The 20,276-nt window shown below is 36.5% G+C and overlaps 1 protein-coding gene across 2 annotated transcripts in view; it reads left to right on the forward strand.

Moving 5' to 3' along the window:
- The window catches only part of UNC5C (unc-5 netrin receptor C), a 406,424-nt gene that overhangs the window by 242,927 nt on the left and 143,221 nt on the right, over positions 1-20,276 (forward strand). For both annotated transcript variants that reach the window (XM_058295247.2, XM_058295243.2), the window contains exon 3: positions 9,235-9,378. In XM_058295247.2, coding sequence (XP_058151230.1) covers positions 9,235-9,378 — 144 coding nt within the window. The remainder of the gene's footprint in view (positions 1-9,234; positions 9,379-20,276) is intronic.

Raw genomic sequence — 20,276 nt, forward strand, 5'->3', positions numbered from 1 at the left:
CCCAAAGACAAAATGTCCCAGCATGATAGAATGATATACTTTGTTTACATAGCAGTCCCAGAAAAGTGTCCTTGGTTGGAGGATACCTCTCCCCACCTTGCTGATGCAGGGACCCAGGTTCCTTCTAACTTGTGGCTCTGCATCCAGCCAGTAGAGGGAGAAAGAGAGCAAGGAGACCCACCAGCTTCTTAAAAAGGTTGGCCAAGAAAAAAATACCTGTCCTTTCTGTTCACGTTGTATTGACTAGAGTTGCTTTTGTGGCCACATCTAAAGCAAAGGAGGTTAGAAAATGTGGTCAAGCTGTGTGCCTGGGAAGATGTAAGGAGTCTGTCTACATAAGTACTTTCTCTTAAAGATTTCTTGTGATCTTGTAATAGTCCTGTGAAGTTCACTGGAAAAGGGTTATCTATTTTTAACAATTTAAAGTTTAAAAGAGAAATCTAATGCCCTGCCCAGGGTTACTCAGTTGGTAGTAGCAAGCTTGTACCAGAAATGAGGTTTTTGCCTTTTAATCTAGTGCTCTATCTTTCTACATTATTCAGTTCTCTCATTCATTAAAGAATTTCATAACAAAGAAAATATTAATCTAAAATTTGTTTGGACTTGACAACTATTAGTATTTTAATGTCTTTTGTGATTTCTTAAAAATTAAATTCCTTTTTTATCCTATATAAATCCTACCAGTGTAGGACTTATAATACTTATCCATATCCACTTCTCCTTGCCTTCTTGGGCCTACATAAGCAAGAGCCAGCATCCTTGCAATTTATCTGGACCAAGTGATTACATCAGGTCAATGGACTGTGAGTAAAGCTATGTTGCCACTTCCAAGCCAAAGCATTTAGGGGCATGTGTTCAGTCTCTGTGTTCTCTCTTCTCCCGGTCTCCTGACCAGGAAACGCTAGTAGCCGTGGTTTGAGGGGATCTAGATCCAAGATACAGCTGCCTGGATAGCATCTCAGGTAGGATGGCTGCCTTGGAGAATTGCTTAAATTTTATCAGACATTTTGTGATAGAGCAATAAACTTTATTTTGTAAATCCTTTGAAATTTGAGGGGCTATTTTGTGCATAGCATAGCATGAACTCTTAGCCTCTAAAATCATACTAGTTAGCTCTTATCGAGGGCATATTCTACTAAGAGTTTTGTGTGTATCTCATTTAATTCTTAACATAATCCATTGTTAAGAATTTTAATTCTCACTTTCCCATTAAGGAAAGTGGGGTTTAGTAAAGTAAGGAAATTTTCCCAATGTCATACATCTAGTTTTTGGATGAGCCAGAATTTGAACCAGATTCTTCTCCAAGAATCATATTCTGACAATCAATTAAATTAATTAAATGTCTTAAGAATAAGGTATTCCTGCCATATTATCTTCTGGAATTCTACCTAAAGCCTATGTTTATTAAAAACTAAGTATATGTAACTTTAAAATCAACACAAGACCTAAGAGACACACTCCTGATTTTTTTTTAAATGTTTAAAAATTTATTATCTTGGTTTATAACTGTTTTTGTTTGTAATTAAATCATCTCTCCTCCCAGAATGATAAAAGAATGGTTTGAGGCAAGGATCTCTGTTCCGAATATATAGAAATCTTTTTTGAATATCAGAATACAAAGTTCTTCTCAGACCCTATGAAAAGTTGAAATTGAAAACTGGTGTTTCAGCAGAAGTTCAAATACACGTCTCTGGCTTGAAAAATATGAAATGCTAATATTTTTTATCTTTCTTTGGAATTTCACAAGTTGAGTTTTCCCCTTTGCTATAAATTAGTGAGTAATTTTTGCATATTAGAGCTCTTTAAAAAAATGGAGGAAGAGTATTTTCATTGGTTACTTGGTCTGTGTTTGTTCAACTATTATAGACAACTTTGGAGGCTCTAAAAAATGATCATTCCCATTTTTTTCCCATTTGGTGTGAATACCAAGCATGTTTCAAGTTGTATATGATGATGGCTTTCAGGCTAGAGTAGAATTCATCATTGCTGTCGTGTCTGAAAATGAATTTCCTCTAAAATGTAATTGTATATAATCACATATTTTAACATGAATATGTAATAGGGTCCTGGGGAAAATATTCTTTTAATAATTCAACAAAGATTTATTGTATGCCTGCATTATGACCAGGTATTCTTCCAGGGCATGGAAACTGCATGTAACAAAACAAAACTCTCCACCCAAAAAGCTCACATTCTATTTGGAACACAAAGATTCCAGAAGGCATGATTATATTCATTGATTTTAGGTTTTCATTAAAATACAGAACTTTATTTATTTTATCCAGTTACGCACAAAAAGCCTACTTATTAATTTCCATCCAATTACTTAATGTCCCTGCCTTGTATTATTCCATAATCTAGAGATTTAAGAAATTCCTAACAGATGAACTATGCAAGTATTTTGGTTGTCAGAATACATTAGATTTGCACACTTCCACGTATCATGGCAGGCCAGGCCCACTATAGCTCTTACTCATTTAAATAAAATTTCACAAATTTACAATTTTTACAAATTTCTTTGTCTGCCATTCAAGGCTCTCCATGAATCTATCTTCTATATAATTCAACACATATTTCTTACTCAGTCCTTGTAAACTACTCTCTCCATGTTTTTCATCCCTGCTCTTTAGCTTCATTCTATTCCCTTGTCCTGAAGTATATTTGATTCCCCTCTCAATGTTAAAACCCAAACCATGCTTCAATGTCAATCACAAATATTCTACTTCCCCAAGTCTCCCCTCATCCCTCTGTCTAAAGCTATCACTATAACTTTCTTCCTGGGTTCTCACAGTTTCCCATACTGTGGATCACTTTCTTCAGTGGATCATCTTGTGGAGAATGCTAAATGAGATGGGTTTCTGTGTCTGTTGTCTGTAGGGTCTAATAAATTTGAGAAAATTAGCACTAATCCAATTTAAACAGACTTCTTTATGGCAGAACTTATGGCCAGAGGCTTCAATATACTGATGGTCATTCTGAATGTCCAAGAAGAGGGTATACTAAGCAAAATCTCAAGCTCATATGACCATGGAACCCCCTTCTTTTGAGACATACTTATTAGCACCTGACTGGACACAGTTTGAAGACCAGTGGCATAGTGAAAAGAACAGGAACTTTGGATTCAAAAAAATGTGGATATAAATGCTGATTGCAATACTTATTGATTATGTGAATAGTTGTTTAAATTCTGACCCTCTGTTCCTTATTTATAGCAATACTAATTCCTAGGGACTGAGATACCTGGTAGATGATCAAGTACTACTTTTACTCTCAAAATTATGATTTTATTTATTTGTACACTGCTTTGTATTATAGCTATATATGTATAAATCATTCATTATTGCCCACTTAACATGCATTAATTGGATAAATATGTTGTGCCAGTTATTGTACTTGGGATACAGAAATCATATGACAGAGTGCCCATAATCAATGAACTCCTGTTTTTATGCCTAATATTAGACAATAAACTTCAGAAGAAAGGATCCAAAAGTGGTTCATCTACATGTCTACTTACAAAACTGCCACATATCAAGTATATACTAAATAACAATCTGCCCAATGGAATGTAACCCACAGGAGGTCAGGAATATTATCTGCCTTCTTTGCCACTATATCTTCAGTGTGTAGAAGAGTGTATGGCACCTGGTAGAGTCCCAATAAATACCTGTGCAGTGAATAACTGGGCATAAGGAATAGTAAGGTCATAATTTACAATTACTCAGTCAATTAAACCCCCAAGAATGCATTGTTACGCAACAACCTTACTGACAGGAGTTTTTTGGGGATTTTTTGTTTGTTTGTTTGTTTTTGTTTGTTTGTTTGTTAAAAGGTATTTAGATTATATAAATGTTAGACAAAAATACAGGGGATTCCCACATGCTCTGCTTCCCACATCTCCCACTCTTTCTCACATTAACAACATCCCTTATCAGTGTGGTACATTCATTGCAATTGATGAACATATTTTGGAGCATTGTCACTAAGCATGAATTGTAGTGTACATTCATTATAGTGGACACTCTTTTCCACCCAGTTCTTTAGGTTATGGCAAAATATAAATGGCCTGTATGTGTCATTGCAATGTCATTCAGGACAATTCCCAAATCCCAAAAACCCCCCTATGTTACACCTGTTTTACTCTCTCTGCCCCTCAGACTCTCCAGTGGCTACTGCCTCCACATCAATGATAGTGTTTTTTTCATTGCTGGCATCACAATAAGTCAATAGCAAAATGCCAGTCATTCTACCTTAGTCCATAGTTTGTTCCCCAGTCCTGAGGATTCTGGGATGATGATGTCCACTCCACCTCTAATTGAGAGGGGCCTTCAATGCTGTAGGGCCAATGAATGGGATACTCTTGCTTGCAGACAAGAGTATTTTTTAAAATTTGATTAAAGCTACTTGTAATGCTTAGGAAATGCGTGGAATGAGGAAGCAAAGGGCCACACTTAGTTAAATTTAAATTATGAATAATTATGCATTCAGAAAAAAGTGTTCAGATATCCACTCAAATATTTATAGTTGGTTTAATGTTTCGGACAGTATTTAGAAAAACAATGCATTTACTAACTTAATGAAATGTGTTTTGCACACTTCCAAATTAAACAAACTGCTATCATGTTGCTTCTTTATACTCTAGAGAACATTGACACATAAAGCAGAAGTTAATTATAAAAAGCAGTTCAGTTCCCATTTGGGGCTCAAAGCCTTCTTGGCATAGAGATTCAACAGGTTTTCATCACTAAAGTTAAGAATAGGAATAAAGTGATGGGCCAAAGCTCATAAGACTAAATTTCTATCAACTCACTACAACTCTAAATGCAATAGAGAAATATTTTGCAGACCCTTCACTCCAGTTCCTTCAGATTTGAAGTTCTAAGTTTGATGATGGTTGGAAAGTCAAATAAAAAATAGGAGAATGATTCTCCATTCCAACCTGACAGTCCCAGAAAGGAGATGGGAAAACAATAATAGGATCACCAGAGTAATTATCATTTATCACTCAATTTTAATACTGTCTTGGAATTAAAATTTCAAGTTTCAAGGGGAAAACTATGCACTTACCAATATTTGTCATGTAATTTACTTGAAGCCCTAGGAGTCTCTCCACCTGAGCCACACAATCCAATAAATGTTTCCTTCTCAGTTTCTAGACAAAACAAAAACAATACACAGGGAAGAGGACTTGGCCCAATGGATAGGGCGTCCGCCTACCTCACGAGAGGTCCATGGTTCGAACCCTGGGCCTCCTTGACCCATGTGGAGCTGGCCCATGCACAGTGCTGATGCGTGCAAGAAGTATCATGCCACACAGGGGTGTCCCCTGTGTAGGGGAGCCCCACGCGCAAGGAGTGCACCCCGTAAAGAGAGCCGCCTAGCGCGAAAGAAAGTGCAGCCTGCCCAAGAATGACGCTGCACATGCGGAGAGCTGACACAACAAGGTGACACAACAAAAAGAAACACAGATTCCCAGTGCCGCTAATAAGGATAGAAGCAGTCACAGAAGAACACACTGCAAATGGACACAGAGAGCAGACAACTGGGACGAGGAGGGGAGAGAAATAAATAAATAAATCTTTTAAAATAAAGTAACACAAATCCTCGCTTGACACAGGCTGCCAAGCAGAATCAAGTGATAGAAACTATCATATAAAAAGGAATCAGGTCAATGACCTACATATGAAATGCATCCAAGCATATCCTTTTGAAGCACTCAATCCCAGCCATGTTGTTCTTTAACCTTTGGGGAAATTCATCTTGATGACAAAGGGGGTAAATGTACCTTTAACAGAATTATTCTCATAGTAAATCTAATACACTAGTCACCTGCAATTCTCAATTACACAAAATAACTTTTGTTAAATTAGATAAATTAGATAGCCTTATCTATATTAAATATTTCATTAAAAATCAAGGAAAACATCTGAGAGAAGAGTTGGTAAATTATGTGTTTACAGCATCTTCTTTCCCTATTGTAGTTTAAGAGATTGTCAAATTACTTCACATAACAAAACACAATATCTTGATTGTGAAGTTCTGCCTTTCAAGTCATATTTTGATAATTTTAGTATGGGCTATAATTTGCTAAAATAATATCTATTTTTTCAAGGTATGATTCCATTTAAAAAATTACAGGGTATTTTGCATGATTTAATTTATATTAAGACATCTAGAACTGGTATGTTTCATATTTTAGATCATATTAGTGAAATCTAATAGAATTAAGCTCTGGAAGAAACCATGAAAAAGAAACTACACTAATTAAATAAAATCTTGTTATATGTTTCAGAACATCCCTACTTACAGCTTCATACATTTCCCACCAACCCATGTCTGAACTGTAATGAGATTTTGTATTGTGGCCTCTGCAGCTCTTCTCCCACAAGGGAGAGTGCCAGAGAAAGTAGAATTTCCAGGCCTGCACAACAGGATGTCTCAAAGCTCCCCTTTGCCATAAGAAAGATAAGGTAATTGAGAGGCATTTAGGAATACAACTCCAGCCTACCTAAGTCCAATATGGGTTACAGTGTTTTTTAGTGAAACATACATAGATTATCAGAAGATGCAGATTGATGGCCACAGTTCTGAAAATGTAGATAGTGCATGATTTTTAGTATGACCTGATAAACAAGATGTTTTTATAAAAATATGAACACATCATAAATGAACATTTTAAGGCTCAGAGGTGATGTTTGATCCATCTTTATATTTCTGGAACCTAATATCTGGCATCAGTAGACTTTTAATAAGTATTTGTTGAATAAGCAGGGTACTACAGATTAAATTTCTAGGGGAATAATATAGATACTGTTTTAAAGAATTATACTGTAGGATTATTTACATGTATCTGTAATCACTTTATTATAATCTCCTAGAAAAGCACTGTTTGTGGTGCTTGACCTCTAGCATGGAATTTGAATATACTAGGATAAGGAATAAATAAATATCTGCTTACCAGGTTATACTGGTAAGCCTCATGTTTGGCCTAACAAGGATCTAGTCAGAAGGTTGTATTTGCATCTGAATTTCTCAAATCATTTGAAATTCCCTATTAACAAGTACATGCTCATGCTCATTATGAGACTTCTTGGTATAGCATGCTAATTACTTTCCTGCACGCTGGCTCTCAAACCACAATGAATCCTATTATAAAAGCAAATCACTGCTAACTTCAAACAGCATGCATCCTTGAGATGCCACTATTAAAGGGAGCAGAGCAAGGGGAAATCTTTGATGTTATCAGACATGATGGAAAATACACATTTGAGTAAATCTTGTAGACCAAAGCATTTCCCCCTTAAATAACCTGAAACCAATTTCAAGTTCCCAAATGTTCTTCAAAGCAGCCTGCCTTGGGTGTGATGCTGATGGCATTTCAAATTTCAAGGCAACTTGTATTTTCCATCTCAAGACTTCAAGCAGATTTAAAATTTTACTTTCAAAGAGAAAAGATATTACCTACTTTTGCCCAAACCACTACTCTCTGGTTTGATTAGCAAAATGAACTTACCTACTACAGTAATGAATATATGATATGTAACCAAGCAGTCAGAGTCTGAATAATGCAGTTGATTCCAGGGAATTCTGAGTTGTAAGTGTTTAGGTATTTCATATTTCAGTTCTTTCTTGTTCTTGTGTTGTTGACCAAAAGTTGGAATGTAAACTTTGGGCTATGTAACAGAACAAATGTACATAACTGGAATTAATCCACCTCCTCCTGAATGGAGTGTCTGTGAAGCTGAAGACAAAAATCAGTGTGTGCTTGATCCAGCACCCACAGGGAGCCCTGGGACACAAAATTCAGAACATTTGTCCAATGAATAATCCATGTAGACGAAGGATAGTTCTGTGGCTTCTTGAAAGGCTTCAGATTTGTGGACCGTAGAAACACCCATAAGTTTATTAGAGCTAAAGGACACTCTGGACCTAGTAAATTTCCTCCAACACAGGGGTTCTTAACCAGAGGCCCATGAGCTTGAATTGAAATTCAAAAAAAACATTATTCTTGTGAGGACGTGTTGGTGCAGGTAGGATATATTTATTAAATAATACACAGTATAGTGTGGACTTAGTAAGGGGTCCATGATTTTCACCTGACTGGCAAAGGGGTCTGTGGAAAAAAAAAAGTTAAGAACCCCTTACTCTAGCATTTAATTAGGTGTCCTGTAATTGCTTTAAGCAAAAGTTGAGAGGGAATGAAACCCGAAGTTATCATCTTGGGAAACAAAATATTTGTATGTGGTTTCTATATCCTGGGCCCATTTGTTGCTGCTCTTTATTTTAGAAAGGAACATTACAGTTCTAAGGAAATAAAAACAACAGGTTTACCAGTCGGGTGGTGACTCTAAATTTAGCAACAGTCTTAAAGGAAGAGTTTTGTTTCTAGTAACTGAATTTCTGCATGAAATGGGAAGGTATAAACAAGTATAAAAAAGGCAAAAGCAATAAACACCAAAGAGAGGAAAAAAAGAAACAGAGGGAGAAGGCTATGTTCCATATTGCCATAGGTTTCTAGATATTGGGATAATAAGGAGCACTATAATAAGATAGGGAAAATGAGAGGACTGAGCTGGGACCAGGAAAGGGGATGGAAAGTAGTGTTATTTGTTAATAGTTTGGAGATTGCTGTTTTCATTGGTCATTGGCTAAAATAATTGATTAATCTATTTTTCATAGAGGGCTGAGGGATTGGGATATGTCAATACTTGAAAATTCTTTTAAACTGGTTACTATATAAACAGTATAAAAGGATTACAAATTTTCAAAAATCTCAAACGATTTTAAATATACTTAACAATAATAACCCAATTGAAAAAACCTTTTTTTCTTGATTCAGTTGCTCCTTCAGATCTTTTCCTGTCTTGAGATTATGAAACTCACTTTCCTGGTTTTCATTCCTATTTGGGGTGAAGTTTAAGTTCACATTTAAATCTACAGAGAGAGATAACTTGGTGGAAGGTGAATATTAGTCAAGCTATATGGGGAAAGGTTTAATTTTATGAAGTTTAGATCCATTCCAACTTCATCTTTTGATGGATCTAGAAGATGTGAAATAGCAAATAAAAGAATGAAAAAAGTGTGAGTAAAATAACTGGAGCCAGAGGAAAATCAGTGGAGTTGAAAAACATTATCTGGGATATTGAGGTACGGTTTCAAGAAGGATCTCTGGGGACAGATATGGTGTGCTGTGTTGTATTTCTTCCTGATTTAAATTCCCCTCTCTCTCACCAGGTCTCATTGTTCGGGAAGTGAGCATTGAGATTTCACGCCAGCAAGTGGAAGAACTCTTTGGGCCTGACGATTACTGGTGCCAGTGCGTGGCCTGGAGCTCAGCAGGCACCACCAAGAGCCGGAAGGCCTATGTGCGCATCGCATGTGAGTCTCTGCACATCAGATGCTGATGGGAAATAGAAGAGTTTAGGCTGTGTCTGCTCTAGCATCACTGGACAAAATCCCTGGTCAAACATGACTGCTAAATTGCTGCATTTGGGCTACACCTTTCCTCTTAAGTCCCCAGCATATCATTTTCTTTTTTTGTTTCAAGAAACTGGGTAGTTTTCCTTTAGGGTGTGTAAAAGAATTATTGTTACTTTCAAAGGATTCTGACTTTTTTAAAAATCTGGTAATAATTTAGGCTAGAATAAAACCAAGTATATTTCTTTAATGAGTTTATTCTGCCAATTTGTTACAATGTTGGCTGGGTCTGGAAATAAGGATTAGCCAGACAAAGCTTCTTCATTTATTTTTGGAACTGTTCTAGTCCATTGGAATACACCACTATTTTTCAATCTTTGTTCCTTTTTTAGAATATTCATGTTCAGGGAGAGGTTAAAATGTGACTCACAGAAAAAGGCCCCAGAATCATATCAATATGTGAAATATTTGTTTTAACAAAGTAAAAGAGGTTCCTCAAACATTTTAATATGTTCATGTTCATATTATCCCCAAGAGGGAGATGCAGCCTGCAGCTCTTCCTGTAGAACTTTCTTTTTTCAGCTCTATTTACAATTTGAGTAGCATGAAGGCTGCTATAACTTGTCTTAAGATTCTATACTGAGAAGTTTAGAATATTTGAGACCACTAAGATCCTTGGTATGTTTTATTATAGGAACCCTTTTGTATCTGCATATTATTAAATTCTATTTCGTGGTAGATGTCATCACCATCACATACATCTAATTTGTCTCCAGCTCCTGTTAGTCCTTGTTCTCTGTCAGTCTGAGCTTTCTGGTCTCTTCTTTCTCATCTTTGATCTTAAGATCAGAGCCAGGAAAACTTAAAGCAGTTAGTCTTCATGACTCAAGACTTTTCCCTTTCCTAGTCCTTCCTCCGTATTTCCACAAATGGTCTCTTCTACATTCAGGTTAATTCTCATCTCAGCCTCCACCTCCCACTTAAAATTTTACAGTGACTTGTAAGTAAAAGTCAAAATTTCTTAAGACGGCATAATACTTCACAGTTTACAGAGCCATCCTGCATTTCCAGCTTCAAACTCTAAGGATTTCTACTTGCTGGTCACACTAATTAGAAATGTCTACCTTTAATATAAGACTCTTACCTATTGTTCATGCTCAAGGGTTTCCCCCTTCTCTTCTGCCCTTCATCACTTAAAAAAAAAGATTTATTTATTTACTTTATTTTTCTTTATTTCTCCCACCCCTCCCCCTCCATGGTTCTCTCATCTGCCTGCTCATTGTTTACTTGCCTTCTCCAGGAGGCACCAAGAACCAAACCTGGCACCTCCCACATAAGAGGTGAGTGCCCAATGGCCTGATCCACATTTGCTCCCCACAGACTGTGCCATCTGCTGGCTTATGGCATCTAGTTCATTGTGGCAGGAGGCAGCGTTGAACCTGTTGTGGTGGGTGTGGTGTTTGCTCATCTTCTTTTAGGAGGCACCAGAACCCAAACCCAAGACCTCCCGTGTGGTAGGCAGGTGCCCAACTGGTTGAGCCATATCTGCTTCCTTCACCATTTTTTAAAAAATTCATTTACTCAAGAAATATTCCCTCTATTCTAGTGACCATTATAGGTATCAGGGATGAAGGTGGCAAAAAAATGTCCAACCATCACTGCCCAAATAAAATAATTAATAATCAGGTGTAGAGCAGATGGAGAGTGCTATGAAGGAAAATAAAGCAGGAAAGGCAGAAAAGTAGTGCTGGGGGAAGGCAGTCAGAGAAGACCTGGAGAAAAAGTTGACAGTTGAATAAACCTGAAGGCCAGGAGGTAGAGAGTCAGGCAGAGGGAATATCAAGTGACTCAAACAAATGCTCTGAAGCAGGAATGAGCTGGCAAGTTCCAGGCAGAGCAAAGGGGTCAGAGTGTCTGGAACAGGATGAGCAAGAAGAGATTTTTATATGGGGTAAAAGAGGTAAGGACCAGGGTTGAGGACTGGGGGAAGGTGGGAGGTTATGGTGTAGGACCTTGAAGGCCTTGTAACATCTTTGGTTTTCAATATGAGATGGAAACATATTGGAATGTTTTCAGTGCTGGACTTTACAATCTGATTTCCATGTTAATACAATTACCCTGGCTGTTCTTGAGAGTATACTATGGGGGATGAGGGAGGGATGAGGAAGCCCAGTTATGAGGGTATTGCTGTGTGAGAGGCTGTGCTGGCCCAGGGTGGGAGCAGTGGAGATGGTGAGATGTTTTTCTAGATTTATCTATACAGAAAGACAATAGGTAGTGCCAAGACGTTGGAAGAAGGATGTAAGAGAAAGCAGAACAGTTGATTCCAATGTTAGAGGCCTGAGTATTTTAAAGGATTTTGGTCCAATGCCATGTCCTTAGTGAAGTCATTTCTCCCTCATGGATGGAGAGTTAGGCATTCCTCTCTCAATAATTCAGAGCAGTTTGTCCCTGCTCTTAATGTAAGACAGCTCATTTGACTTATATTCACTTGTTTCACTTGTTGTAATGTTTCATTACAACAAGTTGCTTGAGTTCTAAAAACTCTGTTTTACTTAACTTTCATATCTCTGTGGCTTAGCATAGTGCCCATAACATCTTCTAAGGTTAATACATTTTTGTTGAATTAAAACCATTTTAAAGAATTTTCAGTAAACCTTATTAAAATGCTCCCAATTAATCTTTCTTCGCTGGGTGTGTGTAAAGAGATTTTTCTTTTCGTCTTAAGTGAATTCTCCATGAAATAAACTCTGAGATGGAGCTATGTGCACAGGAAATGTACTGAAGAGTGCTCTAAGAATACTTGTGGATGAGTGTAGGGGGTAGGTTTGGGCAGGAGAAATTAGCTGCCATGCTGATGCAACAAAGGCTGACCCTTAAGACGCTGGACTTTGGATTCTACTTCATCGTTGACTCACCTTGAAGAAAAGCTTTTGGCTAGGTCTTTATACCCTCACATAGACTAGGCAGGAGATTCAGGCTTCTCTTTCCACTGCCACACCAGAATTTGCAACTTTGGGCAGGCTGGTTCTTTTCAGCTGAGGGCAAATCCACTAAATAGAGGCTCCCAACAGGGGTGATCAGTCTAGAAAGAAGATCTTGCTGGCACACCACAGCACCCACTACAACCTTCCACCACAACTCTTGAAGAATATATCTTTTTATTAATTATAAAGAAAGAAAATTTCAACCACTCTAAAAAAGAAACTAAAAATAATTTTTTTGGTTAAAGATTTAAGTGAATTCAAAATCAGCTTCTAAATGAAATCAAAAGAGACACTGTGACAGAAAACTATACCTTTGTTTTCATTTCTCTGTTCACTAATATTAAGCATAATAAATATTTAAAATCACCAGTCTGCATTCTATATGAAATCGACTTGCCTATTACTGAAGTTAAAGAGCTACATAGTTCTAGATAATGAATCTCTAGTTAACAAGTATTCTATTTTCATTGATTTTTAGTAAGGATTATTGTGCTAATATTTGTGCTGCTGTCTCTTATGTTCTTTTACTTCTAGAGGAAATTTAAAGGACCCATTATCCCTAGAAAAGGAGTAAGAGCCTATATATATTCATATATGATGATGGAGGAATTGTGGGAAGATGGCATCAGGCTAACAGGCAGAGCTCAGTTCTTTCACAAAAACATCAGAGAAAGAGAAAAAGTTGTCCAAGGGACTTGCACTGAGAGTCAGCAGACCAGGACAATGCTACGCAACTCCAGGAGGGTAAGGGCAAGAGAGACAAAGAGATTGAAACAACAAATGTGATTTAGCAAGCCCACAGGGCAGCCAAGAAGGGCTCCCTTCTCCCACCCCCAAGATAGTAAGCTGGGATAAAACACCTGACTCACTGAAGACAACGGAGAGGAAAACAGAAATCTTCTTCCTATCAGCAGTTTCAAGAGGAAAGGAAGCGGTAATCAGGGTGCTTTCCTTTAGTAAATTCAGCCAGCAGAACTTACTTTGAATCTCTGCTCTGAAGATTCAAAACAGGATCAGAAGAAAGCCCAGACTGAAATAGCTCCATGGAAAGGTGCACTGATGAGTGCTATCTGTTGACCAGTCTGGAAATTACATGGACAGAAACTTTTATCTTACTCTTAGTATCCTATACCTGGGAGAAAATCTGTAAAATTTTGATAATTTAAGCTGAGCAATTTTAAAGACTTTGAATAAGTTGAAATATCAAAGAAGAGATTTGAGAAAAAAAACATGGGCAAGAGAGAGAAATTGGCTATCAAAGTTAATACAGTAACATATTCACATGCCTAGACATCTGCAAAAAAATTACAAGCCATATTAGGAAACAGGAAGAGAAGACCCAGTCAAAAGAACTAACCAAATACCCTAAAGAGATACTGGATTTAAGACAATCAGTGATAATCACCCAATTCTCCTAAAGCACTTCAAAGAATTTAAAGTATGACTAAAGAAATAAAGGATATTAAGAAGACACTGGGTAAGCATAAAGAGCAATTTGAAAGCCATCCAAAGGAAGTAACAGACCTTATGGGAATAAAAGACACAATGGATAAGATTAAAAATACATTAGAGGCACATAACAGCAGACTTGAATTGCTCGAAAACAGAATTAGTGATTTTGAAGTCAGAACATCTGAGCTGGAGAAGACAGAAGAACAGAAAGAGAAGAGAATGGAAAAAATGGAACAGGATCTCAGGGAATTGAATGACAATGAGAAACACAAAAACATTTGTATTATCAGTGTCCCAGAAGGAGAAGAGAATGGAAAAGAGGCAGAAAGAATATTTTAAGGAAATAATGACTGAAAACTTCCCAACCCTTATGAAAGACATAAATATCAAAATCCAGGAAGGTCAAACACACTAAATTTGAATAGATGTACCCTGAGGCACGTACTATTCAGAATGGCAAATATCAGAGATAAAGAATGGATTCTGAAAGCAGCAAGAGAAAAGCAAAACATCACATACAAGGGAAAATTGATAAGATTAAGTGCCAACTTCTCATCAGAAACCATGGAGGAGAGAATAAAGTGGTATGATGTATTTAAGATATTGACAGACAAAAACTGTCAACCAAGAATTCTGTATCTGGGAAAACAGTTTTCAAAAATAACGGTGAATTCACAGTCTTTACAGACAAACAAAAACTAATAGACTATGTTACCAAAAGACTAGAATTACAAGAAATACTAAAACGAATACTGCAACCATAAAGAAAAACACAAGAGCAAGATATTTGGAGAAGAGTTTAGAAATGAAGATTATTAGGAATGGTAAAGTAAAGGTAAGGTGACAGACAATAGAGCAATATAAAAACAGAGAACCGAAGGACAAAATAGATGAAGTAAGTAATACCTTTAAAGTAATAACATTGGATGTTAATGGATTGAACTCCCCAATCAAAAGACATGGACTGAGGGAATGGATACAAAATATGAGCAATCTATATGTTGTCTACAAGAGATCCCCCTCAGATGAAAGGACACAACCAGGTTAAAAGTGAAAGGTTGGAAAAAATTATTCCATGCAAATAGTAAGCAAAAGAGAGTTGGAGTAGCAATACTAATATCAGACAAAATAGATTTCAATACAAAACTGTTATGAAGAAGGTCATTATATATTACTACAAGGAGTAATTCACCAAAAATAAATTACTATCCCAATTATTTATGCACCTAACCTGAGTTCCCCAAGATACATGAGCCAGACATTGGCAAAGCTGAAGGGAGAAATAGAGGTCTTTACAATAATAGTTGGAGACTTCAGTACACCACTCTCAGTATTGGATAGGACATCTGGACAGAAGATAAGTAAAGAAACAGAGGACTTAAATGATAAATGAACTAGACGTGACATCTCTAGAAGTTAGAACCCCAAAATAGGAGTATATATTTTCTTTTCAAGTGCTGATGGATCCTTCTCCAAGATAGACTATATGTTGGGTCACAAGACAAGTTTCAATAAGTTTTAAAAGATTGGAATTATACAAAACACTTCCTTTGTTCATGATGGAAAGAAGCTGGAAATAAATAATGGATGGAAAAAGGGAACATTCATACATATATGGATATTTAACAGGGCACTGTTAAATAATCAGTGGGTCAGAGAAGTAATAGGAAGAGAATTCAGCAAAGATCTTGAGATGAATGAAAATGAGAAGACAACATATCAAACTATGAGATACTGCAAAGGCAGTGCGGAGAGGGAAATTTATAACTGTCAATGCTTACATTAAAAAAGAAGAAAGAGCTTAAAATTGAGGATCTATCTGCACACCTGGAGGAACTAGAAAAGAACAGCAAACTAATCCCAAACCAAGCTGAAGGAAAGAAATAGCAGGGAGCCAAGAGTGCCTACAACTGAAAGCAGGAGAATTGCATCCAGCATCCATGTGGAATCTAAACCCCCTCTTGATATAGATGTGGAGTGGACACGGCCATTCTAGGGTCCACAGGACGGAGGAATAGAGAATGGATTAGAGTGGACTTACAGATATTCTATTCATGAACTATTGTGATTAGTAATCGAAGAAAATGTGGCATTGGTGTGGAGAAAGTGGCCATGGTGGCTGCTGGAGGTAGGGAGTAGGAGGAAGAGATGTGATGTGGGGGCATTTTCGGGATTTGGAGTTGTACTGGGTGGTGCTACAGGGACAGTTTCTGGACATTGTATGTCCTCCCATGGCCCACTGGGTGGACTGTGGGAGAGTGTGGGCTATGGTGTGGACCACTGACCACGAGGTGCAGCGGTGCTCAGAGATGTATTCGCCAAATGCAATGAATGTCTCGTGATGAAGGAGGAGGTTGTTGTTACGGGTGGAGGAGTGGGGTGAGGGGGTTGAGGGGTATATGGGGACCTCATATTTTTTTAATGTTACATTAAAAAAATAAAGAGAAAAAATAAAAATTAAATTTAAAAAAACTCATTATACTAAGTGAAGACAAAAAAGAAAGAAAGAAATAGCAAAGATCAGAGCAGAAATAAATGAAATTGAGAACAAAAAAAAAAGAGAGAGATTCAACAAAACCAAAAGTTGGTTCTTTGAGAAGATCAACAAAATTGACAAACCCTTAACTAGACAAAGAAAGAAAGAGAAAAGATGCAAATAAATAAAATCAGAAATGAGAGGGGGGACATTACCACTGGACCTGCAGAAATAAAAGAGATTATAAGAAGATGCTATGAACAACTGTATGCCAAAAACCTAGGCAATATAGAGAAGATAGATTCCTGGAAAGATACAAACCACCTACATGACCTTAGAAGAAACAGGAGACCTCAAAAAACCAATCGTAAGTGAAGAGATTGTAACAGTCCTCAAAAACCTCTCAAAGATGAGAAGACCAGAAATTCTACCAATCATTCAAAAATGATCTAATACCAATCTTGCTCAAGCTCTTCAAAAATTTAACAGGGAAGAATGCTACCAAACTCATTCTATGAAGCCAACATCACACTATACCAAAACCAGAAAAAGATACTATGAAAAAAGAATATTATAGACCAGTAACTCTAATGAATACAGATGCAAAATTCCTCAGCAAAATACTTGCAAACAGTCCAAATGCACACTGAAAGAATTATACACCACAATCAAGTGGATTTATCCCAGGTATGCAAGGTTCACCATAAGAAAATCAATTAGTATAATGAACCACTTTGATAAACTGAAAAAGAAAAATCACATGACCCTCCCAATGGACACAAAAAAGGCATTTGACAAAATATGGCATGATTTCCTCATAAATACACTCCGAAAGATAATAATAGAAGAAGCTTAATCGATATGATAAAGTGAATATACGAAAAACCTACGGCTAGCATAACACTCAATGTGAAAGACTGAAAGCTTTCCCAGTGAGATCAGGAACAAGACAAGAATGCCCACTGTCACCATTGTTATTCAGTATTGTGCTAGAGGTTCTAGCTAGAGCAATTAGGCTAGATAAAGAAATAAAAGGCACCCAGATAAGAAAGAAAGAAGTAAAGCTTTCATTATTTGCTGATGATATTATCCTGTATTTAGAATCTCCTGAAAAAATCCACAACAAAGTTACTAGAACTGATAGAAAAGCTCAGCAAAGTGGCAGGATACATGATTATTATGCAAAAATCAATAGCATTTCTATACACTACTGATGTGCAATCTGAGGAGGAAATCAGAAAAAAAATTCCATTTATAAGAGTGACTAAAACGATCAGATATTTAGGAATAAATTTAACTAAGGACATAAAGGACCTGTATTTAGAAAACTATGAAACATTGCTAAAAGAAACTGAAGGAGACTTAAATAAATGAAAGGACATTCTGTGTTCATGGATTGGAACACTAAGCATCATTAAGATATCAGTCCTACCCAAAACGATTTACACATTCAATGCAATCCCTATAAAAAATCCCAACAGCCATTTTTGCAGAAGTGGAAAGTCAATTATCAAATTCATTTGGTAGGGTAAGTGACCCCATATAGCAAAAAATTATTAAGAAAGAAGAACAAAGTTGGAGGACTCCCTCTTCCTGACTTTAAAGCTTATTTCTTAGCTACAGTGATTAAAACAGCATGGTACTGGCATAAAGACAGACACATTGACCAATGGAACTGAACTGAGAACTCAGAAATAGTCTGTCACATCTACAGTGAAGTGATTTTTGACAAGGCAGTCAAGCCCTCCCAGATGGGCCAGTCAATTCAACAAATGATCCTATGAGAACCGGGTATCCATAACCAAAGGAAAGAAAGAGTACGCCTATCTCACACATTATACAAAAGTTAACTCTAAATAGCTCAAAATATATAACTCTATATTAATATAAAATATATTAACTCTATAAAAATATAGCTCAAAAAATAACTCTAAATAGATAGAGCACCTAAATATAAAATCAATAACCATAAAACTTCTAGAAAAAAATGTAGGAAAACATCTTCAAGATCTTGTGGTAGGTGGTAGTTTCTTAAACCTTAAACTGAAACATGAACAACAAAAGAAAAAATATAAAAGTGGAACCTTCTAAAAATATAATACTTTTGCACCTCAAAGGACTTTGACAAAAAGGTGAAAAGGCAGCCAACTCAATGGGAGTAAATATTTGGCAACCACATATCCAATAAGAATTTAATAGCCATGATATACAAAGAGATCATAGAACTCAACAATAAAATGACAAACTACCCAATTAAAAAATGGGCAGAAGACTTGAAAAGACAGTTGTCCAAAAGAAGTACAATGGCAAAGAAACACATGACAAAATGTTCAATGTCATTAGCACTTTGGGAAATGCCAATCAGATATCATTTCACATCTATTATACTGGCTGCTACTAAAAAGTCAGAAAACTAAATGTTGGAGAGGATGTGGAGAAATAGAAATGCTGATTCACTGTTGGTGGAAATATAAAATGGTATAGCTGCTGTGGAGGACTGTTTGGCAGTTTCTAAGGAAGTTGACTATAGACATGACATGTAATCTGGCAATACCATTACTAGGTATATACCCAGAAGAACTGAGAGCAGAGACAAGAACATTCATCTGCACACCAATGTTCATAGCAGCATTATTCACAATTGCTAAAAGTTGGAAACAACCAGGTATCCATCAACTGATGAATGGTTAAATGAACTGTGATGTATACTTACGGTGGAATATTATATAGCAGTCAAAAGAAATGAAGTCGTGAAGCATTATGACAATGTGGATAAACCTGGAGGACATTAGGCTGAGTGAAGCAAGCCAGGCACAAAAGGACTAATACTGTATGATTGGGCTATAATGAAATATATTGTGTAAACTCATGGAGTTAATAATTAGAATATAGGTGAACAGAAAATAGGAGGAGGGTAGAGAATGGAAAGCTAAGGTTTAATTTGTGCAGAATTGTTAAAAGCGTTGTTTGTAATATTTTGAAAATGAATAGAAACCGTGAAAGCATGTCATGGTGTTTGTAACTAGCAATGCTATTGTATGAGCGTGACAGCTTTTGAAAGGAAAGTCTAAGGACATGTGTATTACTAGAAGGAAAGCTAAAAACTGTAACATGGAAATGTATAATACAGTAAAACCTCAGGTAAAGCATGAATTTGGGGGATATTGCATAGATAAGACAGTTTTTACAAAATATAAATACAAATATACTTGATAAAAGGAAAAAGAATAGCAGCTATGTAAGGCAGGCAAGGTATAGAGAGATTGAAAGGTGATGAGTTTTGTATGTTTGTTTATTATTATCATTGGAATAATGAAAGTGCTCTGGGCATGATTGGGGTGATGAATGCACAAATATGTGATTTCACCGAGTACCATTGAATGTACTCTTTGGATTTATGCTTTATTAGTATGTCACAATAAAATTGATTGGTTAAAAAAAGGATAATGAGGGTGGGTCTCTTTACCTTGTGAGCCACCTGTGGGTTTGAAGTCTTGTTTGTGTTTGTAAGTCTGTAGTGCCCAGCACCCCGTCTAGGACAAAGATGTCCAATAGAAATATAATGCAAGCCACATATATAATTTAAATTATTGCGGTAGACACACCTTTAAAGTAAAAAGAAACAAAATTAATTTTATAGCGTATTTTATTTAGTCCAATATACCAAAACTAATATCATTTCAATATATAATCAATATTTGAAAAGTGTATTTATGAGACACTTTACATTCATTTTTCCTACTGATCTCTGAAATCCAGGGTGATTACATTGGCAGTACTTTGCAGTTCGGACTGGCCATGTGTCAATTTCTCTTTAGCCACTTACGGCTGGTATTCGACAGATGGGCTCTAGAATAATGACATTGATGTACCAGGACTGTTCCAATCACATGACCTGTTTTAGCTCATTGAATCCTTGCAACAATTCTGGGTGAAGTGTGTTT

The sequence above is a fragment of the Dasypus novemcinctus genome, chromosome 1 (genome assembly GCF_030445035.2).
Source record: "Dasypus novemcinctus isolate mDasNov1 chromosome 1, mDasNov1.1.hap2, whole genome shotgun sequence".
NCBI lineage: Eukaryota > Metazoa > Chordata > Mammalia > Cingulata > Dasypodidae > Dasypus > Dasypus novemcinctus.